This window comes from Carcharhinus amblyrhynchos, chromosome 10 (assembly GCF_965287045.1).
Source record: "Carcharhinus amblyrhynchos chromosome 10, sCarAmb.v2.hapA, whole genome shotgun sequence".
In the NCBI taxonomy this organism is placed as follows: domain Eukaryota; kingdom Metazoa; phylum Chordata; class Chondrichthyes; order Carcharhiniformes; family Carcharhinidae; genus Carcharhinus; species Carcharhinus amblyrhynchos.
Genome location: NC_137333.1, coordinates 93338262 through 93362776, shown reverse-complemented (window position 1 = coordinate 93362776; position 24515 = coordinate 93338262). Strand labels below are relative to the sequence as shown.

Genomic DNA, 24515 nt, shown 5'->3' with positions numbered 1-24515 from the left:
CTGTGCTCCATTTTCAATCAGCCTACCAGCCAGTGTTACACTCCACCCTACCCTATCTCCCTCATGTCAGTGGGATGATACTTTAAGAAGTATATTTCACTCATGTTTCCTGAGGGAACAGTAGGCTGGGTGCCACGGCAGTACAGTGGTTAGCACTGCTGCCTCACAGCGCTAGGGACCTGGGTTTGATTCCCAGCTTGGGTCACTGTCCGTGTGGAGTTTGCACATTCTTCCCATGTCTGCATGGATTTCCTTTGTGTGTTCCAGTTTCTTCCCACACTCCAAAGATGTGTGGATTAGGTGCATTGGCCATGCTAAATTGCCCCTTAGTATCCTGGGATGCATGGATTAGCAGGGTAAATATGTGGGGGATAGGACCTGGGTGGGACTTTTGTTGCTGCAGACTTGATGGGCTGAATGGCCTCCTCCTGCAGTGTAGGTTAATTCTTTGAGATTTTTCAAGCCGTTCCTTTGCAAGATTTTATTGTTGCTGAAATGTCTGGAAACAGTGACCTCTAACTGTTGCTGAATCAATATAATGGACAACATGTTTATTTTAATCTGGGCTGTTGGGTCCATTCATTCCTCTGAGCAGACGGAGGGACAGCACTGGTACGGGGTTTTAAAATTCATTTCTTTTATTGAACAGAACTTAAAAGATTATCAACATGACAGAAGCAAAAAAGAAAATGAAAACTTGGAGACTGGCTTTTTTACTGCCACCCTCTGCACCGAGACTTGTACAGGATCTTGAAACTGCCACTGGATTGAAAAACACACAATAAAATCCACAATATATCTCACCCCTTATCTTGTTATTGTAGGTGCCCTTCTCCATTTAGGAAAACTAGTCTTGCAGCTGCTGCATCCATTGTGTACCCTTTAGGAATGCAGTCAATTTCTAGCTAACCCAGCATGCCTTCTGAGTTTTAAAATGTAGTCAAGTTAGCAGAGTTAGTCACATAGGCAGAACTATCTTAAAATGGAGACTTTGCATAGACTGAAGCAAACAGGGCTAAACATGCATGGGCTAATGCAGTGTCCTGGGATTTTAATGATCCCTTGGGATTGCTGACTGGGACTTGATTTGGGGATGATTGACAGGTCAGGTGGTGCCTTGGGGAGAGTTTTTTACACAGCCCAAGGTTTTAGTTTTATTTTGCTCAGACACTGTTTGGATTGCAGACTGAAAGCAATGTTTCTTATTTCCCTTTCCCTAGAGTTGAAAGTGCCACTGTCTGTGAGTTGTTAGCTAGCAGCTGGTGGAGGCAGGCAGTGTCTCTCTTTCTCTCTCTCTCCAGAGGTGTGCCAAAAGTTCCAGGACGCGGAAGCCTCAGAGTTTTAATCCTACATTTCAAACGACCAATTCGCAGCAGGTGTTAAAAAGTCGAAAGATCCAGCATTACGTGCGTTATGATGGCACAGTGGTTAGCACTGTTGCCTCACAGCACCAGAGCCCCGAATTTCATTCCCGTTTGGGTGACTGTGTGGAGTTTGCACACTCTCCCCATGTCTGCATGGGTGCTCTGGTTTCCTCCCACAGTCCAACGATGTGCAAGTTAGATGGATTGGCCATGCTAAAATTGCCACTCAGTGTCAGGGGGATTAGCAAGGGTAAATGCATGGGGTTACGGGAATAGGATCTGGGTGGGATTGTGGTTGGTGCAGACTCGATGGGCTGAATGGCCTTCTGCATTGTAGGGATTCTGTGATCTAAGCTATTTGCCTCAATCACTTCCTGCGGTAACCAGTAATCATTCTGAACAAGACATTCCATTTACTTTGCCTATTAGAATCTATTAGTTCCTCCTGTGCATAAATGGCTCTTAGTGCTGGGTTCTCCCACAAGTGAGAATATTCTCACCACATCTGACCTGTCCAACACATTCAGAATTTTAAAGACCTCGATCAGTCCTCCTCCAAGCCTTGTGTTTTTGAAAGTAAAATGCCCCAGCCTGTTTAATCTTTTCCGATAGCTGACATCTCTCAGTTATGATGCATTTGGCCTTTCTGCTCTTTTTGGCCCGACATTACTTATTCAGCCGTCTTGCTGCCCCTTTTGAAAAGTTTGTCTTTCGAGGCACTTGCAAAATTGAATTCCGTCTGTCGCTAGGACATTTGATGCCTGTTAAGGCATAACCCTGGGTTTTGGTCTCAGACAATAAATATTCGCTTTCCTCTGCCAGGGCTTCTGAAACTTTAAATGCCTCTCAGTTTTAATGCTTTCTCAGTCGAGCTTCTTTTTTTCATTCATTCGTGGGACATGGCCGTCGCTTGCTGGCCAGTATTTATTGCCCATCTCCAGTTGCCTAGGAATGGTTGAGAGTCAACCACATTGCTGTGTCTCTGGAGTCACATGTAGATTTGGCGTTACAGGCATGAGTGGTACGTTGGCACAATGGTTAGCACTGCTGCCTCACAGCACCAGGGACCTAGGTTCGATTCTTGGCTTGGATCACTGCCTGTGTGGCGTTTGCACATTCTCCTTGTCTCTGTGTGGGTTTCCTCCAGGTGCTCCAGTTTCCTCCCACAGTCTGAAAGGTGTGCTAATTAGATGGATTGGCCGTGCTAAATTTGAAGAGTCATCAGTAGATCATAATTCCAGATAGTTTTTATTGAATTCAAATTCCACCATCTGCCATGGCAGGATTTGAACCCAAGTCCCCAGAACATTAGCTGAGTTCCTGGATTAATAGTCTGGCGATAATTCTATTAGGCCACTACCTCCCCCCCTTTGCAAGCAACCTTGTGTGCAAAACCTTTTTCAGATTTAACCAATTCCTGCGAGTTCTCTTCCCAGTCGACAGATCCAAGGTTTTTCTGAAACACAGGAGCAGACATTCATTTCCATTGAGCCACCATAAGCAATGGTATCAGTGACGAATGACATTGCGAATATTTGCCCATGGTGTTGCCCGGGAATTGGCACGTGCCTGCATTAAGCTGCGAGAAACTGTGCAAATTTCATCCCCTTTGACTCCCATAGAAAAGCTGCAGCACAGAAAGAGGCCATTCGGCCTATCTTATCCATGCCAGCCTGAGAACACCTAAGTACCTTTTTTAATCCCACCTTCCTGCACCTGGCTGATAGCTCTGTAGCTTATAACACTTAAGGCGCTGATCCAGATACTATTTAAAAGAGTTTACGGTCTCTGCTTTCATCACCAACTCGGGCAGTGAATCCCAGACACCCACTATCCTTTGCATTACAAAGTTATTGCTCATGTCCCCTCTACACCTACTGCCATTTATCTTGAATCCATGTGCCCTGGTCCTAGAATTTTCCACCAAGGAAAACAGTTTTATCCTGTCGAATGATGCTTTATAAATTTTATACATCTAATTTTGAAAAGAATCCCTCACTCCCACACTATTCGATCCATCCCAGTAGCTGATCAGTCTGTGTAATTCATTTTATTGCAAAAGCACCTTTTAGGCGCCAATCCCTTAGACATATGTCAAGAGCTGATAATGAGAAAAATTTAATTTAGTTAATGGAGATCAGACTTTCTTGGAAGCCGTTCCATTCTCTCAGGCTTCTCTGAGCTTAACTAATGGTAGCTGGCTGGTATTAAATGAGCAGGGTGGTTGGAGAACCCAGAAGGTGGTTGTTCTCACCCCATTGTGAGTCACCCCAGCCCCAGCTAAGGGTCCCAGACTTTGGGTTACGATTCATGGCCAACAACGGAACCAGTGGATGCTCAACAATGAGGGCGGAAAGCTGGAACCTTCATGGAAAACAGCTGCTTACAGGCAGAGAATCTTCCGGAAGAAAACTTGCGTCTTGAAACCCAAATGAGGAAGGCAACGAGAAACCGCCTCATGAAACCACCTCCGAAGATGTGCAGATTGGGTTGATTGGCCATGCTAAATTAACCCTTGTGTCAGGGGAATTAGCAGAGTTAAATATATGGGGTTACGCGAATAGGGCCTGGGTGGGATTGTGGTCAGTGCAGGCTTGATGGGCCACATGGCCTCCTCTGCACTGTAGTTTCTATGTATTCTTTTCCCTTGCCATATTGCTGATTGAAGTTGAAAACAGGAGGCTCCTCCAGGTAACTGAAAAGGAGAAATCCAATGCAAAATGATTTGCTCTCAGACTGATCGGATGCAGCCATTAATTCTTTTATCACAGATCCATAGAATCCCTACAGTGCAGAAGGAGTCCGTTCGCCCCCTTCGTGCCTGCACCGATAATAATCTCACCCAGGCCCTTACCCATATCCTCATGCATTTACCTGGCTAATCCCCCAATACTAATGGGAATTTAACATGTCCAATGCATCTAATCCGCATACCTTTGGAGTGTGGGAGGAAACCGGAGCACCCGAAGGAAACCCACGCAGACACGTGAAGAATGTGCAAATTGCGGAGGCTGGAATTAAACCCGAGTCCCTGTTGCTTTGAGACAGCAGTGCTAAATCAATGTGCCACCATGCCTTTTTCATCTGATTTGATTTGATTTATTATTGTCACATGTATTGGTATACAGTGAAAAGTATTGTCCCTTGCATGCTAAACAGACAAAGCATTCTGTTCATAGAGAAGTAAAGGAAAGACTACAGATGTAGTGTTACAGTATAGCTCGGGTATAGAGAAAAGTCAACTTAGTGCGAGATTAGATTCACTCAAAAGTCTGATGGCAGCAGGGAAGAAGCTGTTGTTGAGTTGGTACGTGACCTCAGTAGCTTTTTCCTGATGGAAGAAGGTAGAAAAGAGAATGTCCGGGGTGCGTGAGGCCCTTAATTATGCTGGCTGCCTTTCCAAGACAGCGGGAAGTATAGACAGAGTAAATGGATAGAAGACTGGTTTGCGTGATGGCCTGGGCTTCATTCATGACCCTTTGTAGTTTCTTGTGGTCTTGGGCAGAGCAAGAGCCTCACTAAGCTGTGAGGAATCACAAACGGTACTAGCCAGTGATGAGATAGGGAGCAGAAATCTCGGAATCATCATTTTCAAAGCACAGCTGATGTGGGTCAATCCTGCCTCTGGGTGAGAATGTGATTCTTCTCTGCACTAATATCAGAACATAAAGTCTTCCTCATGGGCGACACGGTGGCACAGTGGTTAGCACTGCTGCCTCACAGCGTCAGGGACCCAATTTCGATTCCAGCTTGGGTCACTGTCTTTGTGGAGACTGCACATTCTCCCCATGTCTGCGTGGTTTTCCTCCGGGTGCTCTGGTTTCCTCCCACAGTCCAAAAGACATGCTGGTTAGGTGCCTTGGCCATACTAAATTCTTTTACCTTCTTCCATTGGGAAAAAGATACTAAAGTCTGAGGTCACATACCAACCGACTCAAGAACAGCTTCTTCCCTGCTGCTTTCAGACTTTTGAATGGACCTACCTCGAACTAAGTTGATCTTTCTCTGCATCCTAGCTATGACTGTAACACAACATTCTGTGCTCTCTCCTTTCCTTCTCGATGAACAGTATGCTTTGTCTGTGTAGCAAGCAAGGAACAGGCACTGGAGTGTGGCAACTAGGGGGTTTTCACAGTAACTTCATTGCAGTCTTAATGTAAGCCTACTTGTGGCACTAATAAATAAATCAATAAATTTGTCTATATTAAATTGCAGTTGCAATTATTCATCCAAATTATGTATATTGCTTAATTCATTCTGTAATAACCTGGTTGCCTCTAAATTTCCGTCGTTGAGATTAAGTAAAAACAGCATCGGTGTCAATGTTGTTCCTAGAGAATCTCACTAAGTAAACCTAGAAAATAAGAGCAGGAGCAGTCCGTTCGGCCCTTTCAGCCTGTTCATCCGCCTGTGGGGACACTTCAGTTCCAAACAATAAAAGAACTAACCTCAAAGTAAATGAAAGGAAAAGATTTAATAAAGAAACTTCATTACTCCAACACTTGGGTCCACACCCTGGGCCATACAAGCTCCCCACAATTCACTTATACTGAGTCAGCTGACCACTGCATCATTTTTTTCATTGGTTACATCGTCTACTGGGTCAGCTGACCCTCAGCCTGTTACTATTGGTTACATTATAATAGATCCTATGTTATCACTGGTTACATTATAACATGCAATTCATTATGATCATGGCTGATCATCCAAATAAATAGCCTGATCCATCCTTCCACCCATATCCTTTGATCTCTTTCATTTCAAGAGCTATGTCTAACTCTTCCATGGGGGGTTAGTCTTGCCTCACAAATTTGATTGAATTCTTTGAGGAGGTAACTAAGTGTGTAAATGAAGGTAGAGCAATTGATGCCGTATACAGGGATCAGTGCTGGGTCCTCTGCTATTTGTGATTTTTATCAATGATTTGGAAGAGGGGGCTGAAGGGTGGGTCGGTAAATTTGCTGATGACACCAAGATTGGTGGAGTAGTGGATGAGGTGGCTGCAAAGCAACATTGATAGGATGCAGAGCTGGGCTGAAAAGCGGCAGATGGAGTTTAACCTTGATAAGTGCAAGGTGATTCATTTTAGTAGTACAAACTTGAATGCGGATTACAGGGTCAACGGCAGGGTTCTGAGGATTGTGGAAGAGTAGAGAGATCTTGGGGTTCAAATCCACAGATCTCTGAAGATTGCCACTCAAGTGAGTAGAGCCCTGAAGAAGGCTTATAGTGTGTTAGTGTTTATTAACAGGGGCTTGAGTTTAAGAGTCGTGGGGTTATGCTGCAACTGTACAGGATCTTGGTGCGATCACATCTGGAATATTGTGTGCAGTTCTGGTCACTTCACTATAAGAAGGATGTGGAAGCATTGGAGTGCAGAGGATAGCTTGATCTTGGGTTCGAACATGGCTCGGCACAACATTGAGGGCCAGAGGGTCTGTACTGTGCTGTAACGTTCTATGTTCTATAAGTTCAAGGTGAAGGGCAGGAGGTTTAGGGGGGATGTGAGGAAAAACTTCTTGACAGACGATGGTGACAGTCTGGAATGCACTGCCTGGGAGGGTGGTAGAGGCAGGTTGCCTCACATCCTTTAAAAAATACCTGGATGAGCACTTGGCACATCATAACACTCAGGGCTGTGGACCGAGTGCTGGTGAATGGGATTAGCTGGGAGTTCAGTGCAGACTCGATGGGCTGATGGGCCTCTGCCACGCTGTATGATTCTATGATTTGAGTTTAGCCAACAGACTTTCATATGCAGTTCATAAATGCAGCAGGGAGTTTTCCAGCGCACAGGTCAGCATCCTTCCCTGGCCCTCAATCATTGGATAGGAAGTGCTTTGGGACATTCCCCGGATGTGAGTGATGCTTTATAAACTGAGTTTGAAGGTTCAGTCCACTAGGGATCATGGCTGCAAATATGGTTCTTGCCACTTGGTGGTGCCTTGGATTGAATTCACATTTTACGTCAGTATTTTTTCGAAAATTGTCTTTTTTTTTTGGTTACTTACACATCATCATTTGAGACCCAGTGCCATCCTCGCCTTTTGCATTCAGCACTAAATTGTTCGCATTTCAAATATCCTCCTATCTCCTTTGTCCCAACTGAACGAAGTGAGTGCCTCACGTCCACTGCTTTTAAAACTAAATGATTGAAGCGGTTATCAGGTCCCATGCACTTCTTTTGTATAAATTCCCTTGAATTCCCGTGAGAGAACTCCTTGGAGCGGTTCCCGCTTTCCTGCCGCGTTGGACTTGATGTGCGTAGGCAGGATTTTTATTGCCCTTTATGCCTCTGTTTTCCTGAGGAGCTAAGACTTAAAGTGCAGGATCCAAGCTCTGGAATCTCTGTCCTATTAAATCGTGCCATTCCTAACCAAGAACCCTGTGCAGCAGAGCAATTGGACAGACAGAGTGTCTGCTCCTGAATTGTTTGCTGTCCAGCAGCCAGTGTCGAATGTGAGCGTTCCCTCAACAATATCTATGTTTTTCCCCTTCCCACAGAGGGAGATACCTTCTCAAGTTGTACACGGTGGCACAATGGTTAGCACTGCTGCCTCACAGCACCAGGGACCTGGGTTCGATTCCCGGCTTGGGTCACTGTCTGTGTGGAGTCTGCACGTTCTCCCCGTGTCTGCGTGGGTTTCCTCCAGGTGCTCTGGTTTCCTCCCATATTCTGAAAGACGTGCTGGTTAGGTGCATTAGCCATGCTGAATTCTCCCTCAGTGTACCCGAACAGTCGCCGGAGTGTGACGACTAGGGGATTTTCACAGTAACTTCATTGCAGTGTTAATGTAAGCCTACTTGTGACACTAATAAATAAACTTAGACAGCACAGGCTGAGAACTGTGGATGTCAGACACACCTACACACCCTCCACTTTAATCTGATACAAAGGGTATATATGACAAGCTGCACTTTGATAACATGCCGAATCTGAACTGCTAAATACTTCTTGTTTGGCAAGAAGAGGCTTCTTACCTGCTGCAGCAGAGGCCAAACATCTCTTATCATTGAGAAGAATGGTAGTCACCTTGAATATGAAACTAGTGGGGGCATCAGATTAGGAGAGGGTTCAGTCACACTTATCAGGAGAAAGCTGCCTTGCTATTAAGAAGCTGACTGACTGCTGTCACATTCAAATCACAAATACATCTGGCGTTTTGTTTGCCCAGAATCTCTGTGATATTTGAAAGAAAATCTTGAAAAAACGATTAGCGCGCACTAATTGGAGCTGTATAAGGCTCTAGTCAGATCCATTTGGAATATTGTGAGCAGTTTTGGGCCCCAGACCTAAGGAAGGATGTCCTGGCCTTGGAGGGGGCCCAGAGGAGGTTCGCAAGAATGATCCCAAGAATGAAGGATTTGTCATACGAGGAGCGATTGAGGAGTCCGGATCCATGCCCAATGGAATTTAGAAGGATGAGGGGGTGGATCTAATTGGAATGTACAGAATACTGAGAGGCCTAGATAGAGTGGATATAGAGAGGATGTTACCACTAGTGGGAGAGACTAGAACTTGCAGGCACAGCCTCAGAGTGAAGGGACGCTCCTTTAAAACTGAGATGAGGAGAAATTTCTTCAGCCAGAGGGTGATGGACCTGTGGAACTCTGCCACAGAGGCTGTGGAGGCCAGGCCATTGAATGTCTTCAAGTCAAAGGTAGATAGGTTCTTGATCAATAAAGGCATCAAGTGTTTTGGGGAGAAGGCAGAAGAATGGAGATGAGAATCATATCAGCTGTGATTGAATGGCGGAGCAGACCCGATGGGCTGAACGGCCTAATTCTATTCCTATGTCTTATGGTCTTTGGTCTCAAAGGCTTACTGCATTCAACCATTTACCAAAACTATCTGCACACATGCTACTTGTTGCTTTTACCACCAAATACGTGTTGCAGTGTTAAGTGACGCAGATAAGAGGATTCCACTTGTGATTTCTGGACTGTATTCAACTAGTTGACTTCAGCGGTTTGGGGGACATAGATGGTCATGCTGTTCTGGGAAGTTCAGGAGAAACATTTTAGCCGGAGAATGGACGGAGTACGGAACTTGCTTCCGCAGGGAGTGGCTAAGATGGATGTGATGAGAAGCTAGGTAAATGCATGAGGGAGAAAGGAATAGGGTTAGATAAAGAGCGATGAGAGAAGGCTTGTGTGGAGCATAAATACTGACAACGCGCTAGTTGAGTCCAGTGGTTATTTTCGTTTCTGTGTCGTTCATTCCCTGTAACAATAAAATAGCTTGTGCAATATTTTAACATTTATCACTGCTGCCAGAGGAATAGGAATTCAGATTTTTTAAGTGATTTCGTTGTTAATTAAGCATGTATATAAATAATAAGCACGCTTGTTAATTTGTTGGGAAATAGCCCAATTAGACAGTGGCATGCACAGCTATTACAAAAGGATTACAAGGATTGTTTGTGAAAGTTATGAGATGAGATCCCTTGATAAATTATGAGATCCCTTGTTTAAGACAGGAAGCAGGGATAATCCAATGTATTATAGGCCGGTGAGCCTAACATCAGTGATGGGGAAGCTTTTGGAGAAGATACTGAGGGACAGGATATGTACATTTGGAGGAAAATGGACTAGTTAGTGACAGACAGCATGGTTTTGTATGGGGAAGGTCACATTTCACCAACTTGACTGAGTTTTTTGAAGAGCTGACAAAAAAAATTGATGAGGGAACGGCTGTGGATGTAGCTTATATGGACTTTAGTAGATCCCACAGGGCAGACTGGTACAAAAACTAAAATCATGTGAGATTTGGCTAGAAGAATACATAACTGGCTTGGTTATAGAACAGTAAGAAGTCTCACAACACCAGGTTAACAACACAAGTCTCACAACACTACAAGACTTCTTATTATGCTTACCCCAGTCCAATTCTTGCATCTCCACATCTTGGTTATAGAAGGCAGAGAATAGCAATGGAAAGGTGCTTTTTGGATTGGAGATCTGTAGTTAATGGTATTCCGCAGGGATCAGTGCTGGGACCTCTGTTGTTTGTGGTATATATAAATGATCTGGAGGAAATTGTGGGTGGTCTGATTAGTAAGTTTGTGGATGACACGAAGATTGGTGGAGCTGCTGATAGTGCCAGAGATTGTCGGAACATACAACAGGATGTAGATAGATTGGAGGCTTGGGCACAGAAATGGCCGATTTGTGTTTAATCTGAATAAATGCGAGTAACGCATTTTGGAGGGTCAAATTTAGATGTGAATTATTCTGTAAATGGCAGAATCCTGAGGAACGTTAACTTACAGAGGGACCTGGGCGTGCAGGTCTGCAGTTTCCTAAAAGTGGCAAGGTGATAAAGAGGGCATATGGCATACTTGCCTTCATCAGCCAGGGCAGTGAGTACAAGAGTCGGGAAATCATGTTGCAGCTGTATAAAACCTTGGTTAGGCCGCATTTGGAGTTTTGCGTGTAGTTCTAGTCACCACACTAGCAGAAGGACGTGGAAGCTTTGGAGAGAGTGCAAAGAAGATTCTCCAGGATGTTGCCTGGTCTCGAGGGTGTTGGCTATGAGGAGAGGTTGAATAAACTAGGATTGTTTTCACTGGAAAGATGGAAGCTGAGGGGAGATCTGATAGAGATGTATAAAATTATGGGAGGCATAGACAGGGTGGGTAGTCAGAGGCTTTTTCCAAGGGTGGAAGTGTCAATTACTAAGGCTTCAAGGTGAGAGGGGGGAAAGTTTAAGAGGGATGTGTGAGGAAAGTTTTTTGTGCAGAGAATGGTGGGTGCCTAGAACACGCTGCCAGAGGATGTGGTGGAAACAGGCACATTAGCAACATTTCTGAGGCTTCTGGATAGGTACATGATTAGAGAGGGAATAGAGGGATATGGACTGAGAAGGGCAGAAAGTCTTTTTCTAGTTTGGTTAGGGCATCATGATCGGCACAGGCTTGGAGGGTCGAAGGGCCTGTCCCTGTGCTGCACTTTGTTCGTTGTTCTAGGAGAGACAATTGATTTGGAAACAGCAGCTTCACTTTGATCTTCCATTCCTCCTGATTAGAGAAAGTAGAGATTTAACACTCTTTGTAAAGTGCTTGAAAAATTAAATATGACCTACGGTAGTGGGCAAAAGTAGTTTTTAATCCCGATACAATCACTTATTTCTTTAAACAGCAAACACTTTCTATAATAAAAGGAGACTCAGCAAGTCTAGCAGCATGTGAATTGAATTGATTTATTATTGTGAAAGGTATTGTTTCTTGCACACTATACATCCTGTTCATAGATTACATAGGGGCGAAGGAGAGGGTGCAGAATGTAATGTTGCATTCTCAGTTAGGCTGAAGAGAAAGATCAGTTTAATATGTGATAGGATCATTCAAAAGTCTGATGGCAGCAGCGAAGAAGCTATTCTTGAGTCCAAATGACTTCTACAGAACTGAAGAGGGAAAGAAATGCGATGAATTATATACTTGGAAAGGAGAGTGGGGCAGAATGGAAAGTCAATGGCATGTTGGAGTTAAGGAGAGATTGACGAAGATATCATGGACGTGAGGCAAAGGGGTTGTTAATGATGCCATTAAGAACTGAAGAGTGTTAATAGTGGTAAAATTAGAATAACAGATTAGTGCTCATTGGGAGCAAAACTGAACAAAAAGAGGCAGTGCCCATGTCAGGGAGGGATGGGGTTGTGTTGGGACAACCAGGGGAACAGAGTAACAGAGATCAAAGGGGTAAAGTCAAGATGGAAGGGAAAGTTCACAGCCTGAAGTTGTTGAACTCAATGTTGAGTGCAGAAGGCCGAATCGGAAGATGGGGTGTTGTCCTGTCAGACTGTGTTAGGCTTCACTGGAGCATTGCAGCAAGCCAAGGTCAGGCATTTGGGAGCAATTTATTTTCTGTAGTTGCATGTGCATCCTCAACGACCGGAGGGCGGTGTGGTTGCACAATGGTTAGCACTGCTGCCTCAGAGCGCCAGGGACCCGGGTTCGATTCCCATCTTGGGTCACTGTCTATGCAGAGTTTGCACATTCTCTCTGTGTCTGTGTGGGTTTCCTCCAGGTGCCCTGGTTTCCTACCACAGTCTAAAGATGTGCAGGTTCGGTTGATTGGCCATGCTATATTGCCCCTTCGTATCAGGGGATAAGTAGGGTTATGGGGGTAGGGCCTGGGTGGAATTGTGGTCAGTGCAGACTTGATGGGCTGAATGGCACTATAGGGATTCAATGACCTGAACCTTGGGCAAGCAACTCTTAGCCCCATTTCACTTCCTCTTTTGTTTCCCCTTTTTTTTCCGTCTGGTGTTTCGTAGAATCAAATAATTCCTGCAGTGCATTTGACACATTGAGTCTGCACTGACTACAATCCCACCCAGGCCCTATCCCCATAACCCCACAACCCCATGCATTACCCTAGCTAGTTCCCCTGAGACTGAGGGGAAATTTAGCTTGGCCAATCCACCTAACTTGAACATCTTTGCATTTTGACCAGGTATCAATTTAAGCTCACATTTACAGCCACATTATTTCCCTTGGTAATTATTTCCAGCTCAGACTTATTCTGTATGCATTCTAGCTACAGCTTGCGTTGTGATCCTCCTTGTTCTTGGCTATCTCTGTGACATTCAGCACTGCTTTTATTAGAAATTTCCTGTCGGATAGTGTGGAAAATGTCATTGCATCTCACATCAAAGAAAATATAATACATTCCAAGCGAGTTTTTTTTGTAACAGGGTTTATTGATTTATTAATTTATTACTTACATGGCGAAAAACTTACAAGGCGACGGTGCAGAGGGACCTCGGGGTCCTTGTGCATGAGTCGCAAAAACCCAGCCTGCAGGTGCAGCAGGTGGTCAGGAAGGCAAATGGGATGCTGGCCTTCATAGCGAGGGGGATTGAATATAAAAGTAGGGAGGTCTTGCTGCAGCTGTATAGGGCATTGGTGAGGCCGCAGCTGGAGTACTGTGTGCAGATTTGGTCGCCACACTTACGCAAGGATATTTTGGCCTTGGAGGGAGTGCAGAGGAGGTTCACTAGGCTGATACCGGAGTTGAGGGGGTTGAGCTATGAGGAGAGGCTGAATAAACTAGGCTTGTACTCGTTAGAGTTTAGAAGAATGAGGGGAGATCTCATTGAGACATATAAGATGATGAATGGGATGGATAGGATAGAGGTGGAGAGGCTCTTCCCACTCATAAAGGACAGTAGGACTAGGGGGCACAGCCTCAAGATAAAGGGGGGGCAGTTTAGAACGGAGTTGAGGAGGAACTTCTTCACTCAAAAGGTGGTGAACCTCTGGAATTCTCTGCCCGTTGAAGTGGTGGAGGCTGCCTCGCTAAATATATTTAAGACGCGGGTTGATGGGTTTTTGATAGGCAAGGGGATTAAGGGTTATGGGGAGAGGGCGGGAAAGTGGAACTGAGACACAACAGATCAGCCATGATCTTATTGAATGGCGGGGCAGGCTCGAGGGGCTAGATGGCCTACTCCTGCTCCTATTTCTTATGTTCTTATGTTCTTACTAATAAATTGGACAATATATAGAAGCAAATGGTGTAGGTAAGATATTGATCAATATAATAAAGTAATAAAGGTTAGAGACAGAGTGTAAAGTGCTCATCAAAACCAATCATTTGATAAAGGCAAAATCCAGCAGATGCTGGAATCTGAAACGAAATCAGAAAATGCTGGAAAACCTCAGCAGGTCTGACAACATCTGTGGAGGGAGAATAGAGACAATGTTATTGGCACAGTTGTTAGCACTGCTGTCTCACAGCTCCGGCGACCTGGGTTTGATTCCAGCTCTGGGTGACTGTATGGAGTTTGTACATTCTCCCATTGTCTGCATGGATGTGTGGGGAGATGGGCCTGGGTGGGATGGTCTTTCAGAGAGTCGGTGCAGACTCAATGAGCTGAATGGCCTCTTTCTGCACTGTAGGGATTCGATGGAATCACTCTTAAGGCTCACACAGAAAAAAAATGGTCAGATAGTTGAGGTAGTGCCATATGGGATTATACCCTAGCAACAAATGGTGTCTTCACATGAGAATGATTTGCTATGATAACCGTTGAAAGCTCTGGAACTAATCATCAATTATCCTTTAAGATCTGCATCTCTATTGGATAGTAAGAAGTCTCACAACACCAGGTTAAAGCCCAACATGTTTATTTGGTAACACAAGCCACAAGCTTTCGGAGTGTTGCCCATTCACCTGATGAAGGAGCAGCACTCCAAAAGCTTGTGGCTTGTGCTACCAAATAAACCCGTTGGACTTTAACTTGGTGTTGTGAGACTTATTACTGTGCTTACCTCAATCCATTGTCAGCATCTCCACATCATCTCTATTGGATCCCACTCCGGACAATGCTGAAATCTCTGGAGCCAACAGTTGTCGGTCTGATTATTTTTCTGGTATCTGTTGGTTGGGGGTGGGGGGGGTGGGGGTTGCGGTTGAGTTTGGGCTGAATTTTCCAAAGGTAGCTTCATGTAGACACACGGTGGCACAGTGGTTAGCACTGCTGCCTCACAGCGCCAGGGGCCTGGGTTCGATTGCCGACGTGGGCCACTGTCTGTGTGGAGTCTGCACATTCTCCTCATGTCTGCGTGGGTTTCCTCTGAGTGCTCCGGTTTCCTCCCACAGTCCGAAAGATGTGCTGGTTAGGCGCATTGACCCGAATAGGTGCCGGAGTGTGGCAGCTCGGGGAATGTCACAGTAACTTCATTGCAGTGTTAATGCGAGTCTCACTTGTGACTAATGAATAAATAACATAAATAAACAAGCTCCTTGACACTGTTATGTCTCCTGCAGGTTGTGTGAAGTACTCAATCTGGATCCCAGGCATGTACTGATTGCGGAAATTGTCTTCACGAACATTGGCGGAGCGGCCACTGCAGTTGGGGATCCACCAAATGTCATCATCGTCTCCAATCAGGCGCTACGCAATGAAGTAATACAACTCTTTTTAACCTCATTAACATGGACGATGAATAATTTGTGATAACATGGCCTGCAAAATATGCTGTGTTTCAGGGGTGGAGATCTTAATTATTTAGCCATTTGAAACTGGAATTAATGTAAGACCCTGTGAATTCCAAGGGCAAGGAGCGTAAATTAATCTTTCACTCATTTATTGTGTCGGAGTTCACTTTATCTAACGTTTAACACAGAAGTATTTAACTACCCCACACAAGTGGACAACTTATTCCTTTCTCCCCTAAATTAAGTGATCAATTTTGGCATAATGTGGAGATGCTGGCGATGGGCTGGGGTGGGCACAGTAAGAAGTCTCACAACACCAGGTTAAAGTCCAACAGGTTTATTTGGAATCGCCACCTTTCAGAGCTCCACTGCGTCATCAGGTGACTCCCCTGATGAAGGAGCAGTGGTCCGAAAGTTCGTGATACCAACTAATTTGGTGTTTTAACCTGATATTGTGTGACTTCTTACTAATTTTGGCGTAAGTTATGTCCTGATATGATTATCAATTCAGCTGCTTTAAGTTCTAAGGATAAGGGATAACTACTTCCTTACTATTATCTGCAATTTTTAAAAAATGGTGGACCCACCCACATTCTGGTGGAACCTTCCATCTCATGGGGGCATTTCTCCCTCAGAGATTACAAGTTTATTGATTAGTGTCACAAGTAGGCTGACATTGACACTGCAGTGAAGTTACTGTGAAAATCCTCTAGTTGGCACATTCTGGTCCCTGTTTGGGTACACTGAGGGAGAATTTAACACGGCCAATGCACTAACCTGCGTGTCTTTTGGACTGTGGGAGGAAACCAGAGCACTCGGAGCAAACCCACGCAGATGCGGGGAGAACATGCAGACTCCGCACTGACAGGCAGCCGTGCTAATCACTGAGCCACCATGTCACCCCTGTTCAGGTACACTGAGGGAGAATTTAACACGGCCAATGCACTAACCTGCATGTCTTTTGGACTGTGGGAGAAAACCAGAGCACCTGGAGGAAACCCATGCACACATGGGGAGAATGTGCAAACTCCACACAGGCAGTCACCAAAGCTGGGGATCGACCCTGGGTCTCTGGTGTGTGAGGCAGCGGTGCTAACCATTGTGGCATCGGTTGCTGATCTTCTTGCTGTCTTTCAGCAGTTATCATTTTCCTTTCAGATTTCTGTTTCCTTTTCCCCACCGCTTCATTGTCCATCTTTGTTAAGAGAGTATTTGTACATATGGCAGCTTAAGCTTCTTGAACAGCCGAGAATAGGTCACTTTAACAGTGCTCTGCATAATGTGTGTTGGGTAAGTTTGTATAATCACATGCAAAATCTTCGGCACTGAGAATTTTATTTCCATGTTTCGATTTGTTTTTAAAAACAAATTATTCTGTCCAATATTGGTGCGCTGCTGATCATAGGGAATTGTGAGACCACTGACAGGAATGGCTGATAATGCGGAACACAAGTTAATGACTCACTTTACATGCCAACCATTCAACAATTGTTAGTAAGAAACCTGGATTACAGACCAGTTAAGACTTAGTTATAATTGCTCCAATGTTTGGGCCATCGCAGTTTACAATTTTGCCTGAAAGTGATAGAGGACAACAATGCTTTCAGACACCCATCATAAATTATAACTTGTGAGGAGAGGTTGGATAAACTGGGACTTTTTCCCCTGGAGCATAGGAGATTTAGAAGTGATCTTATAAAGGTCTATAAAATAATGAAGGGCATAGATCAGCTAGATAGTCAACATCATTTCCCAAAGGTAGGGGAGTCTAAGAGGGGAGAGATGCAAAAGGGTCCAGAGGGGCAATTTTTTCATACGGACGGTGGTGAGTGTCTGGAACAAGCTGCCAGAGGTAGTAGTAGAGGCAGGTACAATTTTGTCTTTTAAAAAGCATTTAGACAATTACATGGGTACGATGGGTATAGAGAGATATGTGCCAAATGAGGGCAATTGGGACCAGCTTAGGGGTTTAAAACAAAGGGCAACATGGACAAGTTGGGCCGAAGGGCCTGTTTCAGTGCTGTAAATCTCTATGACCGGATTTCTTAGTTGTCTTTGACAAAGTTCCTCATGTAAAGCTCTCGTCCAAGGTTCACTATTATGGAATTGGAGAGACATTATCAAATTGGATCTGGCACTTGCTTAACAACAGAAGCCGAATATTGGTGTATGATGGGTAATTACCCTCACCTCGAGATGTCCTCTCCGGATTGCCCCAGGGTTCTGTGTTGAAATCTTTACTTTCCTTGACAATCATAAATGACTTTCACAACAGATACATCGTGTGACTATCTATGGATAACTGCATGTTTTGTGCATCTTCTGGAATTGCAAAAATGTCAAGCCCATTTGGAGATGGCAGTCAATGCCTGTTCACAGACAATAAGGCAAAGATCAGGAGTGTGAAGGAATATTCCTCACTTGCCTGGATTAGTGCAGCTTCAACAATGCTCAAAAAACCTGATACCATCCAAGACAAAGCAGCCTGTTTTATTGGCACCCTATCCACAAACAGTCACCCCCTCCAGCAGTGGCACACAGTGGCAGCTGTGTGTACCAATCTCAAAGATGCAATGCAGGAATTTACCAAGGTGCCTTAACCAGCACATTCCTAACCTACGACCACTCCCATCTAGAAGGACAAGGGCAGCAGACACAGTCTAAAACCAGAGGGCTTAGGTTTAGGGTGAAAGGGGAGAGATACAAAAGGGCCCAGAGGGGCAACTTTTTCACACAGCGGATGGTGAGTGTCTGGAACAAGCTGCCAGAGATAGTAGTAGAGGAAGGTACAATTTTGTCTTTTAAAAAGCATTTAGACAGTTATATGGGTAAGATGGGATAGAGGGATATGAGTCAAACGTGGGCAACTTAGTGGTTGAAAAAAAGTGGCATGGACAAGTTGGGCTGAAGGGCCTGTTTCCATGCTGTAAACCTCTATGACTGTAACCCACAGGGCTGACACTTCATTACTGCAGCCTTCAATTCTTGTCAATACTGTTTCACAAGTGGAAGAGTTAAACTATTTAGTTATCTTTCCTATCAGTGTAGCATGCAACCCTAAAACAGTTCTTGATTGTGTATTATCTAAACTAATTGCTGCTTCATTCATCCATCACGCTGGATTAACCTCTTAGAATCATTAATATTCATTAGAATAACCTTATAGCTGGAACGTGGCGGGTTTGCAACTAAGTGACTCCTGATCAGTCATTAGCAATGGTGAATTGAACTATGGAGTATGAGAATTGCAGAATGAGGCACTCTAATAGTTCTTTTGTAAAGAAATAGCAATTTTTCATAATTATGCATTTACCACAATGTTATCACTTGACTTTAAAAGGGACAAGTTATTTCCTTAGTGGAATAATACAGGTACTTATTTTTCTAAGTGAGTTATTATATCCAGTTGTTAAATATTTAACATTTTGGTTGCTTTCATGTCGTCGTTCTCCTGTCATCTCCTGGCAAACAGACTTTCAAGCAGAGATTAAGTAAACTCATTGTACTGGTTGTAATGAACACTGAGCATGGCTTGTTTTACCCTGGGGCACCCCCGCTTCCAGCTGATCCTGCCCCAACAAACATGCTGTTTACGCAGTAACTTCATTGCAGTTCGTGTAAGCCTGCTTGTGCCACTAATAAATAAACTTAAACTTAAAAAATATACTCTATTTGATGGAAACACAATTCCTGGTCATAGAAACATCGAAACTAGAAGCAGGAGTAGGCCATTCAGCCCTTTGAGTCTTCTCTGCCATTTATTTTGATCAGAACAATGGCTGAGAATTGTGGAAAGAAATAGTTGCCGTTAGGTGACGTAAAGTTGTGAGACAAGCCTTCCTTCTTGAGGATATCACATCTTTAGTGTTTTGTGCAGGTGCAGTGGTAAAAATGCCACAGGGAATCTGAACACAGTGGTTAGCACTGCTGCCTCACAACCCGAGGGACTCAGATTCTGTTCCTGGTGTGGGTCACTGTCTGTGCAGAGTCTGCACGTTCTCCCTGTGTCTGTGTGATAGGGTGGATAGCGAGAGCCTTTTTCCTCGGATGGTGATGGCTAACACGAGGGGACGTAGCTTTAATTTAAGGGGTGGTAATTATAGGATGGATGTCAGAGGTAGGTTCTTTACTCAGAGGGTAGTAAGGTCGTAGAATGTCCTGCCTGCAGCAGTTGTGGACTCGCCAACTTTAAGGGCGTTCAAATGGTCAGTGGATAGGCATATGGATAACATTGGAATAATTTAGGTTAGAGGGTCATTAGATTGGTTCCACTGGTCGGCACAACATCGAGGGCCGGAGGGCGTGTACTGCGCTGTAATGTTCTATGTTCTATGTGTGGGTTCCCTCCAGGTGCTCCGGTTTCCTCCCACACTCTGAAAGGCACGCTGGTTAGGTGGATTGGCCATGCTAAATTCTCCCTCAGTGTACCCAAACAGACGACGAGGGAATTTTTCACAGTAACTTCATTGCAGTGTTAATGTAAGCCTACTTGTGACACTAACACATTTTAAATTTTGAACTCACACTGCAGATTAAGATTTGTGCAGTAGCTGGAACCTGCTGCATAATTTCAACATTTCTATGGCACATATCACAAATCCAAGCTACTTAAAAGTCAGAATATCAATTTATACATTGATCAGTGAGGAATTAAGACATACAAATAGAAAAGGTCCAACTCGACCTGTAGCAAAGTAGATGATAGAAAAATAAATATTTAATTTGTGCGACAAATTTCAAAAACTTTGGAATGCCCAAAGTACTTTATGCTCAACATGGTGCTTTTCTAGTGCAGTCACCATTGCAATGTTAGGGGTCTAACAAGTGGACCTTAGGCCAAGGATAATGGAGAAATGATGGCATAGGGGTAATGTCACTGGACTAGTAATCCCGATGCCTCCCCACACTTAATGTCCTGGGGATACAAGTTAATCTCACCACAGCAACTATTGGAATTTAAATTTAATTCACTTAAAAAAACATAAAATCTGGGATTGAAAACTAATTTTAGTGATGGTCACAATGAAATAGTAAAGAGAAACCAAGTCCTGCCTGTACAGCAGTAGCTGCCATATTCTGGTAAGTAAAGTGTTTAAATGTCTCAAAGTTCATTTGAAAAGCTGAATTCTCCCTGGCAACACCTCTGCCAATCACAGTCCAGTTGCAAACCAACCAGCGCCCCCTTCTCGTGCAGTTCCTTTCATTGTTGGTAATCTTGTTTTCTGTCCTGATGAGTCCAAAATGAAAAGCTTAGGCAGAATGGGTGGAATTTTCCAATCCCAGCCGCCACAGGAATTGTAGCGGGAGGCAGGGTAGGGCAGGTGCGCTGACCATGCCAAGGTCCATTGACCTCAGTGGGATTTTTTGAGTTTGGGGTAAGGGCGGCTGGAAAATCCTGCACTACGACTCTACAGCAATACTCAAGTTCTGTGCTACCAAATGATTAAACTGTATCTATAAAAATCCTCTCATTGTAAAATTGGAATGCACTGAAAAGCCTCATGGAATTCTTGATGTTAACATAAGAACATAAGAAATAGGAGCAGGAGTAGGCCATCTAGCCCTTCGAGCCTGCCCCGCCATTCAGTAAGATCATGGCTGATCTGTTGTGGCTCAGTTCCACCTTCCCGCCCTCTCCCCATAACCCTTAATCCCCTCTCTCATCAAAAACCCATCAACCCGCGTCTTAAAAATATTTAGCGAGGCAGCCTCCACCACTTCAACGGGCAGAGAATTCCAGAGATTCACCACCCTTTGAGTGAAGAAGTTCCTCCTCAACTCTGTTCTAAACCGCCCCCCCCCCCTTTATCTTGAGGCTATGCCCCCTAGTCTTACTATCCTTTCTGAGCGGCAAGAGTCTCTCCACCTCTATCCTATCCATCCCATTCATCATCTTATACGTCTCAATGAGATCTCCCCTCATTCTTCTAAACTCTAACGAGTACAAGCCTAATCTATTCAGCCTCTCCTCATAGCTCAACCCCCTCAACTCCGGCATCAACCTAGTAAACCTCTTCTGCACTCCCTCCAAGGCTAAAATATCCTTGCGTAAGTACGGCGCCCAAAACTGCACACAGTACTCCAGCTGCGGCCTCACCAATGCCCTATACAGCCGCAGCAAGACCTCCCTACTTTTATATTCAATCCCCCTTTTGTTGAAATGGCCACACTTGAATGCACTATATCTGTTTAGATTATCTTTGTAAGAAGTCTCACAACACCAGATTAAAGTCCAACAGATTTATTTGATAGCAAATGCCACTAGCTTTTGGAGCGCTGCTCCTTCGTCAGGTGAGTGGGGAGTTCTGGTCCAATGCCAGCATCTCCACGTTTAGGTTGTCTGTACCAACCCTTTACTATAAAGTAGAAGTAATAACACACACACAATGCGGAAAGTACCTTCTGATATATGGATGAATGTGGGTGAGATACTATTCAGGAAGTTGTGTGTATGTATTATTATTAAATTGCAATACTTCTTAGCCCTTTGTGAGTTTATGATTTGTAAAAGAATACGAGTGGGATAGAGCATGTTGTTGCACGTGGTACTTTGGCAGGAATATTAGACTATACAAAGAACATGTTGTTCTGTTGCTGAGCTGTGGCTAGGTTAAATTGGGGATGATCCATTACTGTAAATGTGCAAGTGGTCAGAGCAGTGATTAGTTTGGTGAAGCAAGTTTGTAGATTTGTAACTGGATACAAGAGCCAGTGTCAGGAAGGAGTCAACAGGTAGGTACGGCTGAACTTGCAACCTAGGACTGGGAACCTGACCACCAGATCATTTTTGGGTTCCAAGCCCATTGGCATCATTGACGTAAAGTGATTTTGATTCAGCAGAGGGCTTAATTAAAGTGAATTCCAATGCATCTGCTGCCCATGTCCTTCTAGGTGGTAGAGGTCGCAGGTTTGGTAAATTATGCCCAAGGAAGCTTCATGAAGGGAGCTAATATTTAAGGTTGTGGGTAGGGGTGCCAATCAAATGGAGATGGTCACTGCCTGGCATTTGTGTGGCGGAAATGTTACTTGCCAATTATCGGCTCAAATGTTGTCCCTGACTTGTTTTGTGTGGGCAAGGAATGCTCCAGTATTTGAGGAGTTATGAATGGTCATGAACATTGCGCAGCCACCAACAAACATCCCCACTGCTGACCTGATGATGGAGGGAAAGACCTTTGATGGGGCAGCTAAAGATGTTTGGGCTCTGGAGAACTCCTGCGGCAACATCCTTGAATTGACTGATGCCCAACAACCACAATCACTTTCCTTTGTGCTAGGTCCGACTTCAACTATTGGAGCTTTCTCTCCCTGATTCCCATTGATTCCAGTTTTTCTAGGGCTCCTGGAATCTCTGTCCAATGCTGCCTTGGTGTCAAGGCCAGTCGTTCTCACCTCACCTCTGGAATTCAGCTCCTTTGCTCATGTTTGGATCAAGGCTGCAATGAGATCCTCCTATTTGACGGCCCTCAGCTTTATCCAGTTGCCAACTATTGATTTGCCCTGTGTTTTGTGGACAGGACATACCTGGACAGTGTTCCATTTTGTTGAGTGGGTGACAGTGGTGTCGCTGCATCGAAACAGCTTGGCCAGGGGCACACCTGGTTCTGGCCTTCAGAGCTGTTGCCAGAATGTTGTCAGGGTCCATTAGCATTGCTGTATCCAGTTCGTTCATCCAATTCTTGAAACCATGCAGAGCGAACTGAATTGGCTGAAGGTGTCTATGATGCCTGGGTCCTCAGGAGAGGACCCTTCCAAAGTTGCTGGCCCCATCTACACAACTTATTGTGTCCTCTAACCTGAAATGCCATCTATAAAATAGACGTTGGATTCTCTAATCCTTCACCTGAGTCATTAATTTGTATGAACGGAAGCCAAGCCTGTGTTCATATCCCTGGGCAGCACTACTTGTTACATTCCATTGATCTTCCCTTTATTCTTATTTCCTGTGCTCTCCCTAGCAAGCAATTAGCAATCATATTACAAGGTTAGCTTTGATACTGTGTGCTTCCAAGTTTGCAAATAATCTATTGCAGAATCTTATCAAATGCCTTCTGAAAAACTATAGGTGCGATTTCTCCAAAACAATTCATAGTGCTTAACAACCAGGAAAATAGGAGGTTGTTTAAATGAATTGACAACACTCTGTGCAATGCAGAGGATGTCAGGAGATTCATGCCAGTGGAGTTGGGGGGGGGGGGTGCGAGGAGGTCTAATCCCCCTCGAGAGGCTGGCATCAGAGTGCTCAGGGGGCCATTGGGCATGCGGTGATCTCCCAATATCACTGGTCACCCAATTGCCAACCCCAACCACCCCAATAACCCCCCCCGGGACATCAACGGCTCTGACCCCCTCCACCCACCACTCCCCCAATCTCCAGCCACCGAATGGCTGGCCCGGATCTGGCCCCCCCCAATTACTGGCACCAGTCTCCTAGTGGTCATCCACAGTGTCCCTGCCTTACCTCCCTCCCCTGGCCTGGCCCCCTGCCCCTGTTATGCCATGTTCCTCAGGCCCTGCCCCCTTGGCACTGCCCAGTGCCTAGCGGGCACTACCAGGTGCCAGACTGGCAATGCCCAAAGTCACCCCTCTGCTCCAGACCTCCCAGCTTTGATGGCCTGCAATCCCACCAGCGAGGCCATTATGCCAGGTTCCGATTGCTGGGGGTCATCTGCGACCCACAATAATCAAGTGTGGGCCACAATGCAGTCTGAAAGTGAGCCTCAGATGATTAAAATAGACTTTAAATATTAAAATTATTTGTTACCCGGCAGGAGCCTGATCACGTCCTAAACAGTGGGATGACTGGCTGGATGCCAGTCGCCATTCCCATTTTTGGTGTCCCGCTGACATTTCCTGCCCTGCTACGCTGTTTTGGGTAGCGTAGTGGGCCAGGAAAATCACGCCCTATCTTGTCAACACCTTCTACCAGACCTCCTATAAAAATCCCATTAGTCAGGCATGGCGTATATTTTATAAATCTGTGTTGTTTGATCAGCCAATGAGTAAAGTTCAGAAAATAAGATTCGGCACAACAGTGAATTGAAATAAGAAAAAAAGATGAGTTTTTAAGAAAGGCAACAGTTCTTGAGCAAAAGTAAAGCTAAGTTAATAAAAGAATAATTAATAAAAATGACCAGAGGATGAGGGGGGGGGGTCAGAGTGTGTGTGTCAGTTTTAGTGTCAGGAAGCTTACTCACTCTCTCA

General features: G+C 44.7%; 1 protein-coding gene across 1 annotated transcript in view; it reads left to right on the top strand.

Moving 5' to 3' along the window:
• Nucleotides 1-24515, top strand: part of oca2 (oculocutaneous albinism II) — a 358743-nt gene that overhangs the window by 168371 nt on the left and 165857 nt on the right. Inside the window, exon 13 of the mRNA XM_080197616.1 lies at nt 15141-15279. Within this exon, the coding sequence (XP_080053742.1) occupies nt 15141-15279 (139 nt within the window). The remainder of the gene's footprint in view (nt 1-15140; nt 15280-24515) is intronic.